Source organism: Scyliorhinus canicula, chromosome 3 (genome assembly GCF_902713615.1).
Source record: "Scyliorhinus canicula chromosome 3, sScyCan1.1, whole genome shotgun sequence".
NCBI lineage: Eukaryota > Metazoa > Chordata > Chondrichthyes > Carcharhiniformes > Scyliorhinidae > Scyliorhinus > Scyliorhinus canicula.
Genome location: NC_052148.1, coordinates 35,641,058 through 35,654,389, shown reverse-complemented (window position 1 = coordinate 35,654,389; position 13,332 = coordinate 35,641,058). Strand labels below are relative to the sequence as shown.

Below are 13,332 nucleotides of genomic sequence, written 5' to 3'. Positions count from 1 at the left end.
TTAGGTTTTAAAGTCCTTATGCATTCACCAAATTCTTATCTTTAATAAAGACCCCCACCTCTTCCGGCGAGCCAAAGTATAGCTCCCGGTTCGCATAGGTCACCCAGAGACGGGCCGGGTAGAGCAGTTCAAATTTTATGTCTTTCGCAAACAGGTCCGCCTTGACTTTATTAAAACTCACCCTCCTCTTTGCAAGCTCTGCTCCCCAATCCTGATACACCTAGATCACTGACTCTTTCCAGGTGCACCGTTTTGTTTGCCTAGCGCACTTCATAATACGTTCCTTATTCAGGAACCGATGCAGCCTCACCACAATCACCCTCGGGGGCTCACGACCCTGGGGCTTACACGTAAGAGCCCTATGGGCCCGGTCCACCTCCAACGGCTTGGGGAACGAACCTTCCCCCCTCAGCTTCTCCAGCATCTTGCCCACATACGCACCGACATCTGATCCCTCCTTTCCCTCTGGCAGACCGACGATCCAGATATTCTGCCTGACAGAACAATTCTCAAGTCTTCCACCTTCTCCAATAGCCGTTTCTGCCGCTCCTGCAGAATGCCAATTTCCATTGCCATCGCTGTGGACTCCTCCTCTCGTCCCGTCGCCTGCTCCTGCAGCTTTTGAATCTCGTGTCCCTGAGTCTTCACTATCTCCTCCACCCAGTTAACCACTCCCTTGGATCAGGTCCTCAGCGCACTCCTTGCGATGTTTGGCGAACTTCCCATTCCAGTATTCGACCAACTGGTCTATCATCCATTGGGCAGACGCAACCGAACTTTGAACCCGCTGCTTTGAGAGTTTTGCTTCCATCCATCTTTTGATTTCTTCTTTTCCGACTATTTTTTGGGCACGGTTCCATAAATTGGGGGTCGATTTCTTCCCCTCTCACTTTTATCAATTTATGTTGAGAAATTCCAGCGAAAATCCAGCTTAAAAGCCATTAAAAGGCCACTAGAGGCGAGATCTGCTAAACGTGCACATCCTTTTGGGTTGTGGGGGTGAGACCCACGCAGACACTGGAAGAATGTGCAAACTCCATTTGGACAATGATTCGGGGCTGAGATTGAATCTGGGTCCTCGGTACCGTGAGGCAGCAGTGCGACCGTTTACTCCATGGTCACCACCGGAAGTCACCTGGAAATATTACTAACAGGGAGGAACTAAAGATATGGAAACTGTATGGTCAGAAACAAAGGGGAGTTGAAGTCACAAAAGGGAGCTACAAGCAAAGAAGCTGTAGGGTGAAGGTGATCAGTGCACAGATGCTGACACAATGAGAAAGTAGTCTGGGACAGAAAGATTATCAGAGAATTCTTGTAAGAAGGAGAAAGTCACTCTCAGGAAAGGATCAGTTGGGCAGCACAGTAGCACAGTGGTTAGCACTGCTGCCTCATGGTACCGAGGACCCGGATTTGATCTCAGCCCCGAATCATTGTCCAAATGGAGTTTGCACATTCTTCCAGTGTCTGCATGAGTCTCACCCCCACAACCCAAAAGGATGTGCACGGTAGGTGAATGCAAAATTGCCCCTTAATTGGAAAAAAAGAATTGGGTACTCTAAATTTAAAAAAAGGAAGGGATCAGTTATCGGGGGTAGATGAGGAATATGGAACTCAACACATACAGATCTTATTTCATAGTGGAACAGGCTCGAGGGGCCAAATGGCCTCCTTCTGCTCCTATGTTTGTATGTAATAATAATAATCTTTATTATTGTCACAAGTAAGCTTATATTAACATTGCTATGAAGTTACTGTGAAAATCCCCTAGTCGCCACATTCCGGCGCCTGTTCGGGTACACGGAGAAGAATTCAGAATGTCCAATTCACCTAACAGCACATCTTTTGGGACTTGTCGGAGGAAACTAGAGCACCCGGGAGAAAACCCACGCAGACACGGGGGGAACGTGCAGACTCCATACCGGGAGACCCAAGCCGGGAATCGAACCTGGGACGTTGGCGCTGTGAAACGATAGTGCTAACCACTGTGCTACCTATGAGCCGGAAGCACTTAGAAATAAGAGATAGTATTAGATCCAAGGATGAGGCACACAAATTGGCCAGAAATAACAACAGACCAGAGGATTGGGAGAATTTAGAATTCAGCAAAGGAGTACAAAGGTATTGGTTAAGAAGGCTAAAATAGGAGTACAAGAGTAAGCTTGCAGGGAACATAAACACTGACAGTAAAAGTTTGCAGAGGTACGTGAAGAGAAAAAAGGTTGGTGAAAAGAAATGTAGGTCCCTTATGTCAGAAACAGGGTAATTTATGATGGGGAACAAAAAAGATGGCTGACCAACTAAATACATACTTTGGCTCTGTCTTCACAAATGAGGACATGAATAACATACCACAAATATTGGGGAACACAGGGATTAGGGAGAGGGAAGAATCGAATGAAATCAGAATTAATTAGGAAATGGTGTTGGGGAAATTGATGGGATTGAAGGCTGATAAATCCACAGGCCCTGATAATCTATATCCCAGAGTGCTTAAGGAAGTGGCCTAGAAATAGTGGTGGTCATCTTCCCAGATTCTCCAGACTCTGGAACAGTTCCTACAGATTGGAGGGTAACTAATGTTTAAAAAGGGAGGTAGATAAAAAGCAGGGAAATTATAGACCAGTCAGCCTATTAGTACTGGGGAAAATGCTGGAGTCCAATATATAAGATTTAATAGCAGAGCACTTGGAAAACACTGGCAGAATCAGACAGAGCCAGTATGAATTTGCAAACGGTAAGCCATGCTTGACAAATTTACTGGAATTCTTTGAGGAGAGAACAAGTAAAGTTGACAAGAGGGAGCCAGCGGATCTGATTTATTTCAGAAGGCTTTTGACAAAGTCTATATAAAAGATTGGCATGTAAAATTAAAGTGCATAGGATTCTGTAATGAGGAGGGGGGTGTAGTGTATTGAAATGGATAGAAAACGGGAAGACAGACAGGAAGCAAAGAGTAGAAATTAACAGGTCTTTTTCCAAATTGGCAGGCAGTGACTAGTAGGATACCACAGGGATCGGTGCTAGGACCCCAGCTATTCACAATATATGTTAATGCTTTAGATGAGGGAACTACATGTAATATTTCTACATTTGCAGATGACACAAATCTGGGTGGGAGGGTGAGCTGTGAGGAGGATGCAAAGCTGCTTCAGTGTGATTTGGACAAGCTGTGTCAGTGGGCAAATGCATGGCAGATGCAATATACTGTGGATAACCGTGAAGTTATCCACTTTAGTAGCAAATACAGGAAGGCAGATTATTATCCGAATGGCTATAAATTGAGAGAGAGAGGGGAATGTGCAACGGGACCTGGGCGCTCCCGTACACCAATCGCTGTAGTTAAGCATGCAGGTGCAGCAGGCAGTAAGGAACGCCTTCATAGCGAGAGGATTCGAATACAGGAGCATAGATGTCTTGATGCAATTATACAGCGCCTTGTTGAGACCACACCTGGAGTGTTGTGTGCAGTTTTGGTCTCCCTAGTGCAGCAAAGGTTTACAAGACTGATTCCTGGGATGGCGGGACTGGCATATGCAGAGAGATAGAGTTGGTTAGGAATATATTCGCTGGAGTTCAGAAGAATGGGGGGGGGGGGGGTCTCATAGAAGCCTATAAAATTCTAACAGGACTGCAGGAAAGATGTTCTTGATGGTGGGGATTCCAGGACCAGGGATACACCATTTATGCCTGACATGAGGAGAAATGGCTTCACCAAGAGAGTGGTGAGTCTGTGGAATTCACTGTCACAGAAAGTAGTTGAGGCCAAATGTTTTCAAGGAGTTAGATATGGCTCCTGGAGTGAAAGGGATCAAAGAATGCGGAGAGAGAGAGAGATCAACCATGATCATAAATTCATAACGATTGGCAGAGCAAGTTCGAAGGGCCGAATGGTCTACTCCTGCTCCTATTTTTTATGGGTGTAATCTTTAAGCCCATACTCGTCGTCCACACGATCGGTGGGGGCTGTTGAAATCTTGCAAGAATTGTGAAACACTATTCTCGTCGGAGAGATCATGTTCCCCGATTGTCTCGCTATAGGACTCATGAGATTCATTCTAAACCTCATTTTAATAAATTAATACTTTTCCATGCCTCCCCCTCTCCAAATGGTCCCCCCTCACCAAATATTCAGAGGACAGTGCCAGGATGCCAGCCATGTCCCACACAACCTCACTGCGCACCCCTGGCGTGGCCATCACGACTGGTTTAATTTTTAAAAACTAACAGTGATTTGCAGCCCACATCTCCAGAGCACTCAGCTTGGGCCTCTGAATTACTAGCCCAGTGATATTATCATTACACAACAGTCACATTACGAATGGTGGAAGAGCCTTTGGAGCTGCTGTTGCATCTGTGGAACTTGTGGAGCATCATCAGCATACTCCCAGGTCAGTCTGTTGTTAACATCCAGCCAGTCAGGGCAGCACGGTGCCGCAGTGATTAGCACTGCTGTCTCACGGCACCGAGGTCCCAGATTCGATCCCGGCTCTGGGTCACTGTCTGTGTTGAGTTGGCACATTCTCCCCATGTTTGTGTGGGTTTCGCCCCCACAACCCAAAGATGTGCAGGGTACGTGGACTGGACACACTTAATTGCCCCTTAATTGGAAAAAATTTATTGGGTACTCTAAATTTTTTAAAAAATTAAATAACATCCAGCCAGTCAACACCAAATCAGGAGTCCAGGCTGACAACAAAGCCTGCCTCAAATCTAAACTTTGAGGTCTGGCTCTCTGGAAGATTCCAGCCATCACTGTAGAGCAGACCATGACCGGGATTCTCAGATCTGAATTCGCCCACCACTACTACCAGCAAGAACGTAATTTGATGCTCAGCCAAAACTCCATCCACTGCAGCGAGACCAGAGAATCCCGCTGGCGTGAATGGACAGAGATTTCCGGCCCAAGTATAGATATCAACCTCAACCTGCTGCATCATCGCCAACCTTGAAGGAATTCGGCAACTCCTGCTTTAAGCTAGCTGGGTCTGCCTGAAATTTAACTTCTACGTGAAGGACCATTCACTAATAATTAATAATCTTTATTGTCACAAGTAGGTTTACATTAACACTGCAATGCAGTTACTGCGAAAAGCCCATAGGCGCCACACTCAGGCGCCTGTTCAGGTGCACTGGAGAATTCAGAATGACTAATTCACCTAACAAGCACGTCTTTCGGGACTTAGGCTTTGATATTCTGAACTCTAATAATCATGCGAATAATATTCCGATCTTTATTACTTTTTACATTGTTCTAAATTATTCGGAGTAGTATAATCCTTTTCTTTCCTATCTCCTTGGGGTGGCACGCTGGGACAGTGGTTAGCACTGCTGCCTCACAGCGCCGGGAACCCGGGTTCAATTCTGGCCGTGGGTGATATAGTTGTGATGACCACTGGTTTGATCGTATGAATAAACAATATTTCTGATTTGACCCTAAAGAGAGTTTGCTGCGAGTTACTTTAAATTTTAATTTACAAATAGAGTTTGGTAAAACATGCTATGGTCTGTTTCAAAAATGAAAATACATCTTCTCACGAACAGCACGCGATAAAAATGAAGGTGTTCAGTTTGCCTCTCTCCCTGTCCATAACATTACACAAACAATATTAAAAAGGCAGATAAATTAATACTGGCATAGAACTCCAAGTGAAGGAAAAGTTCATTGCAGTCATCCCATGCCACATTGAAGCAGCTGGCAGATTGATGTCCCCAGTGGGTCAATGTATTTTCTGTTGACTTACTTTTGCAGTTTTAAATTACCAGTTAGGACTTTTCTACAATTAACTACCCCAGTGATTAATCCTCCAAAGCACTAAGAGGCAGCCCAAAGAACTGATGGGTGACGAGGCTCGAACAGATTGCAGCAGCACCTCAACCAACCTGGTTACCTGGTTTGGCCTACATGTAACTCCAGATCCATAGCAATGTGGTTGACTCTTAATTGCCCTCCAAAATGGCCTAGCAAGCCAATCCGTTCAAGGGCAATTAGGGATGAGCAATAAATGCTGATCTTGTCAGCGCCACTCGCGTCCCAGAAAGAAGTTTCAAAATACCAAGCTCCGAGTGACCCAATTGATAAAGACACTTTTGAGCCCGACAGAGTAAGAATTCCCACTCTAGTTTCCCTTTTCTGAAACAGGTTAAGAGAACTCAGTCGGGGGAAGCATTTGGATCTGGTGGCTGCGCTGGAGAACGGGTAAAAATCACCTGGTTTTAGCCATTCCTGATCATTATCCAACGAGTCCGCTGTAAAGTGCGTGTTTGTGACAAGAACAGCAACAGGCTCAGGCTGTATTCGCAGATCCCCAATCCATCACATCGCCGACGTGACAAATACCCCACTAAATGTCACATTATCCAACTTTCAAAGCAAAGAGTACAGCTTTATGAGCACTAAAAGATGCCTGCTGCCCACAGGTTATAATTCCGTGTGTGAGTCAGCACTTGGAGGTCAAAAAGAGAAAGGGAAAACAATCAAGCACCAAAATTCAATTTCCCAAGATTGCAAAACATAATGCAAGTGCTGGCATACCTTGGACTCGGACATCCATTCTGGGTCGAAGTTTGCCACCTGGAAGAGTGCTTCTTTAGTCCAAGCCTTCCCGCTGATTTTAGATTTTCCTATTAAGTTCAACGGTATTTGATCCTTGGGGATTACGTTAATCAATAACGTAGAAACAACCTGAGAAGACAGCCACGTGTTTAGATGCAGCACAGAGAAATGGGAATCAACCAGCAGTAAGTAGCATTTGTTTTTCTTTATTTGTTTGTGGGATGTGGGCCCATCCCTGAGACCATCCAAAGTCAACCACATTGCTGTGGATCTGGAGTCACATGTAGGCCAGACCAGGTAAGGATGGCAGACTTCCTTCCCTATAGGACATTAGTGAACCAGGTGGGTTTTTACAACAATCGACAATGGTTCATGGTTATCTTTAGACTTTTAATTCCAGAATTTAATTGAATTCCAATTTCACCATCTGCCCTGATGGGATTCGAACCCGGGTCCTCAGAGCATGACACTGGGTGTCTAAATACTAGTCCAGCGACAATACCATTACACCACTGCCTCTCCAGTCGGTGTCACATGTTAACCACTGCATTCAATATGCATGCAATACCAACATTATCGGGGTTACACCAGATTAAGGAGTTAATTTTTATTCCAATGCAGTTCAAACTGGGTTAAAATGTATACATTTTCCCTCATTTCTCTAATCCTTCATCAAACATACCAACTTCAGCTAAATAATGATTGCAAATCTATCAGACACCCACCACTCTCTCGATTTGCCAAGCAATCAAGTGTGAGCTTAAATACTGGAATCAATGATCTATTGAGTGTGGATGGTTTGGCAACTAAACCCAATCCTGTCCCCAATTAGCATCCATACTTACCAGTGGTGGCGTGCAGAAAGAGCTACTCCATACCATTCAGCATGGTTCCTATGTCCCAAATTCTCTTATAGAATCTTTACAGTACATGAGGTTATTCAACCCTTTGAGTCTGCACCGACCCTCCAAAAGAGCACCACATACAGGCCCATGTCCCCGCCCTATCCCCTTAATCCCACCAAACCTTTGGACACAAAGGGACAATTTAGCATAGCCAATCCACCTCACCAGCACATCTTTGGACTGTGGGAGGAAACCGGAGCACCCGGAGGAAACCCACACAGACACGGAGAGAAAGTGCAAACTCCACACAGTCACCCGAGGTCAGCATTGAACCCGGTCCCTGGTGCTGTGAGACAGCAGTGATAAACACTGTGCCACCGTGCCGGTGGTGCAAGAGATATTGAGGTAAGCTGCAGAAACCTCTACCCGAGGTTAACTAGTTCACCAAGAAGGAGGATCGATCATGACAAGACCATAAGAAATAGTGACAGGAGTAGGCTGTTCGGCCCCTCGAGCCTGCCCCAGTGTTCAGTGGAACTCTGTTTAAACAGATTTTTCCACCGTGACGATGAATAGTTCATCATTCCAGTGCTAATTAACCTTTTAGCAACTTCTGACTGTGATTTATGATAGACTGTTTGGCAGTCAGGGGAATCACCTGCTTTCCAGTCCAGAGTGGATAAGGTTTAATCACAGCAGGTTGAAGAATCTTCACCCGGCCCTTTTTGTCTGTAAGGCCTCGGTAGACGAGCTCCATGTACTGTTCTCGGGTGAAGAAACGGCCACGGATTGTCATGCTGGTGCCAGAAACCATGTGATCCTGAATTAAACCTGCCAGAGGTTTACCGTCCTAATGAAAAATAGCAAAAAGCATTTTACATTTAATAATAATAATAATAATAATCGCTTATTGTCACAAGTAAGCTTCAATGAAGTTACTGTGAAAAGCCCCTAGCCCCTTAATAACTGATGTCATATCCTCAGGGAGGTAACAACAGGATCATCTGCTACAGAAAGACTGAGAGAAACAACATTCTCTCTCATTAAGTGGAAGGCAAAACACTCGCAATGTTCTGACTAGTCATTGTCCCAGGGACATCAGGTTGCAAATTAGCGCCGAAGGAAATGTTTACCATCACTAAAACATCCTGATTCAGCGTTGAGGTGTCAACAGCAGCACTTGCACTTAACAGATTGCAAAGCTTCACCACACAGGGGAAATTAGACACCAAGCCAGGATCAGAAGAAATTAGATTCAACAGGCAGTATTATAGGCTGTTTTTGAAGATGGGAAGAAATAAGGAATGGGCATTTCAGGAAAGAATTCCTAAACACCAAACCTTGATGGGCAAGGGTCAGCAGGTGCTGATGGACAGAGAGAAACTATGAGGTGATTCGATGGGGTTGGGGCAAGGGGCAATATGTGGTGGTAGATGTGGCTGGAGGAGGTGAAGATTTAGGATTGAACAAGAGCATCAAGGGATCAAAGAGAATGCAGAGGCTCTTTTACACAAGCACTTTGGGAGCTAGGATGCAAGTGGAGGCCAATGAGGACAGGGATGAGATGTGTAGTGCAGGTCTGGACACAGATGGCAGATCTCTGGATGAGCATGGTGGGATGGAGACCAGGAAGACATTGATGAAAATGTGTCAGCAGAACATTTCGCTGCCAGTTTTCAGTAGATGATGAAGCATTTCAGAAAAGACACACCTAATCACTTAAAATTAAAATCATTCAGGGAAGCACAGTGGCAGAGTAGTTACCACTGCTACCTCACGCCGCTGTAGACCTGGGTTCAATCTCGGCTCCGGGTCACTATTCGTATGGAGTTTGCACATTCTTCCCATGTTTGCTTGGGTCTCACCCCCACAATCCAAAGATGTGCAGGGTAGGTGGATTGGCCCTGCTCAATTGCCCCTTAATTGGGAAAGAAAAAAATCATTCAACAGTGTCTGACTAACCAGCCAGTTGGTCAGTGTTGAACCACTGGGGGAGTAGAAAATATATCAGGTAGGGGCGGAGGTCCAGCGTAAAATATTACCCCATCTCAGGAAAACTAGATTTAAAGAACAAAGGAAAAAAATATATCTGGGGAGTGTCTGCAGTGCACTCCGAATGAACAATTCACCCACTGCCGTTTCCCCACCCAGAATTGGACTGTTTCCTCATTCAAATTCATCACACTACCGTAACAAGAGTATGTATACAGTAGTAACATGCAGATAAAAGCAAAATGTTGCAGATGCTGGAAATCTGAAATAAAAACAGAAAATGCTGGATAAATGCAGCAGGTCTGGCAGCATTTGTGGCGAGAAATAGTTCTCTCGAAGAATCATTTCTGTCTGAAACGTTAACTCTGCTTCTCTCCACTGATACTGCTGAGTTTATCCAGCATTATCTATTTTTATTACAGGCGGGCCAATGCCTTGTGGGCACTCATTCTCCTCCGCCACCGCCATGGCCTCCGCCATGGCGGAAGCGGAAGAGAATCCCCCAGCGCGCATGCGCCGGTGGTGACGTCAGCGGCACCGGCGCATGCGCAAACCGGCGAAGGCCTTTCGGCCAGCCCCGGCGCCGGGCGGCAGGTCTGAAAGGCCACTGGTTCCGGTCTTGGCGCCAGTCGGCGTGGTGCCAACCGCTCCGGAGTGGGCCTAGCCCCCAAAGGTGCGGAGAATTCCGCACCTTTGGGGAGGCCCGACGCCGGAGTGGTTGGCGCCACTCCCCTACGCCGGGACCCCCCGTCCCGCCGGGTAGGGGAGAATGCCGCCCCCAGATTTTTTTCAAAATTATTTATGGGATGTGGGTATCGCTGGTTAGGCCAGCATTTATTGCCCAACCATAGTTGTCCTTCAGAAGGTGGTGGTGAGATGCCTTCTTGATCTGCTACAGTCCTTCAGGTGTAGGTACACCCACTGTCCTGTTAGGGAGGGAGTTCCAGGATGTCGCCCCAGCAACAGTGAAGGAACACCGCTATATTTCCAAGTCAGGGCGGTGAATGACTTGGTGGGGAACCTCCAGGTGGTGGGGTTCCCAAGTACCTGCTGCTCTTGTACTCCTAGATGGTCATGGACGTGGGTTTGGAAGGTGATGTCTGTGGAACCTCGGTGAGTTACTTCAGTGCATCATGTAGATGGCTGTCATTGTTCGTCGATAGTGGGATGCTTTGAATGTTTGCGGAAGGGGAAGCAATCAAGCGACTGCTTTGTCCTGGATGGTATTGAGCTTCTTGAGTGTTGTTGGAGCTGCACTCATTCAGGCACGTGGAGAGTATTCCATTACATTCCTTACTTGTGCCTTGGAGATGGTGGACTGGTTTTGGGGGGTTGGGGGGGGGGGGGGGGGGGTCGGTCAGGAGCTGAGTTACTCACCATAGGATTCCGAGCCTTTGATCTGCCCTGGTAGCCACAGTATTAATATGGCTAGTCCAGTTCAGTTTCTGATCAATGGTAACCCCCAGGATATTGATTGTGGGGGGTTCAGCGATGGCAATGCCTTGGAATGTCAGGGGCGGTGGTTATGTCCTCTATTGTATGAGATGGTCATTGCCTGGCACTCATGTGGCACAAATGTAACTTGTCAGCCCAAGAGTGGATATTGTCCAGGTCTTGCTGCAGTTAGACATGGTCTGCTTCATTATCTGAGGAGTGGCGCATGGTGAACATTGTGCAGTTATCCGCAAATAGGCATATTCCATATCATTGCAGACATTGCTCAGTATTCACTTTCACACAACTCATATTTCTCCATCTGTCAAGATGCCTGTTTCCTGCACCCCTTACAATCCCATGTTCAGCAGAAGGTTGTTTTAACCGACACACGGTGCGTAGGCCTAATTCTGTATGCTCCAGGGTGTTCCTCGGCCAGTATCCCACTCAGTAGAAAAAGCTGCCGATATTCTCCCGTAGGAATAGCTACTTGGGCCAGATTCAGAAGGACTGTTGGCACCTGTGAAACTACAGCCCAGCCAGGAATTTGAGAATCAGTCAGAAGATGCAAAAAAAAAGGGCAGGATGGAAAGATGTACAAGTATCCACACTGCAAAATGTAACTTTTTCACTCTTAAGGAAAAGCAGGATAATTTTCCCATCTTTACTTGCTGATATTATATACTTGCCTTGGGAACCAAATACTGCTGGTCAGTACTGGCAATCACGTAGGCCTCTGCTCGGCCAAGTTCATTCTGTGGAAAGTGTGCATTCATTTCATCACCATCAAAGTCAGCGTTGTAGGCTTTGCAGTTCGCATAGTGAAGCCTCAGGACCTTCTCTCCTGGGAGGATCCGGGCCCGATGGGCCTGTATGGAGGGCCTGTGCAAAGTTGGTTGGCGGTTCAGCAACAGAACATCTCCATTCTTAATGTGCCGACACACCTTTCAAAATTATATAAAATACCGTGTTACTTCACCATTTTGTTAAGTCATGTAGACACATTAGATTCAAACACAACCGGCGAAAAAAAGATCTGGTCTTTGATGACACCAGGCCTTGGGGTCCTTCGATGTTTTTACCCTCACTATTTCCACAGCCTCTCCATGGCCAAGGTTCAGTTTCCTCTTTTCATATAAAGTACCTGGGGCGGGATTCTCCGCCCCACCACATTTCTGTTTCACCCCACCAGCGGGATGTTCCGTTACGCAGGTCGGTCAATAGGTTTTCCCATTGTGGGGCAGCACTGCACCATTGGGAAACCCCCGGACTGCCGGCAAAACAGAGCATCCCGCTGGCGAATAATCCAGCACCATTTTTCTGCAGCTCTGGAGAAGCTCAGTTCGGAAGACCCTACCTAGCCTGGAGATTCTAACAGCTCATAAACACCAGGACAGAGTAGAGAAAATGGTTATTGTCTGATATGTCCACATTCCAACCGAAAGCGGAAAATTGCAAAGTGAGATCAACCAGCAAATGTAACACGAAGCAGTCGAGCGGGGAAAAAACAATTGAAGCTATAGAATGTTACAGCACAGGAGGCCATTCGGCCCTCTGAACCTGGGCCAGCTCTCGGCAAGAGCAATTTAGTCACACACATTCCCCCACGGCACTGCAAGTGGATTTGCTCAGGTTCTCATCCCATTCTCCTTCAAAAGTCATGATTGAATCTGTCTCCGCCACACTCAGACGGTGCATTCATGAAAATAGACCCATTATAGTGTCTTTGACACTATAAATTTGTATCTTCTGGTTCTCGTTTTTCCACCAACGGCCACTGTTTCCCTCTGTATTGTCCCCTCATGATTTGAATATCTCTCATCAAATTTCTTCTCAACCATCTCTTCTCCGAGAAAAATATTCCCAACTTCTCCAATCTATCCACATAACAAGTCCCAGATCCCTGAACCTCTTCTCATACATCGTCTCAGCAAACCCCTCTTTAAAGTCTTCAAATCCTTATGAAAGTGCCATGCCCCAATTTGGACACAACACTGCTGTTGGACCAAACCAGTCCTGTATTAAGGTTCATCAATACTTGCCTGTTTTTGTACCCTATGGGATGAACCGCCCTCTGGACTTGGGAAAACCCGATATGCTGTGTGTTTGACCAATGTGTGACTTCACGTGCCCTTTTAGTTTTTCCACATCAGGATCTGAATCGTAGTACACGGAGTGGGTGTGGACGCAGATGGGTGAGAAGGCTTACCTCAGTCTCCCAGCACAGTGTCCCAGCTCCCAACAATGTTCACAGGCCCCCAAACCTCATCCCTGTGTGGAACACTTCAGTTCAGCATGACCCCAAGCTTCCAGTCACCTGTCATTTCAATTCCCTCCCAAACTCCCCCTCTGAGCTACTACAGCGTTCCAGTGAAACACAGCTCAAGATCAAGGAACAATACCTTATCAAATAACTTGAAACTCTTCTGGACTCAACACAGGGTTCAACAATTTGTGCTCATAACACCATTTGGCTGTGTTTATTTCCTGGGTTTTCTTTCCCAT

General features: G+C 46.3%; 1 protein-coding gene across 1 annotated transcript in view; it reads right to left on the bottom strand.

Moving 5' to 3' along the window:
- The window catches only part of polr1a (RNA polymerase I subunit A), a 148,972-nt gene that overhangs the window by 105,425 nt on the left and 30,215 nt on the right, over positions 1-13,332 (bottom strand). The window contains exons 13-15 of the mRNA XM_038793303.1: positions 11,517-11,771; positions 8,060-8,251; positions 6,536-6,685 (exon numbers count right to left, since the gene is read on the bottom strand). Coding sequence (XP_038649231.1) covers positions 6,536-6,685; positions 8,060-8,251; positions 11,517-11,771 — 597 coding nt within the window. The remainder of the gene's footprint in view (positions 1-6,535; positions 6,686-8,059; positions 8,252-11,516; positions 11,772-13,332) is intronic.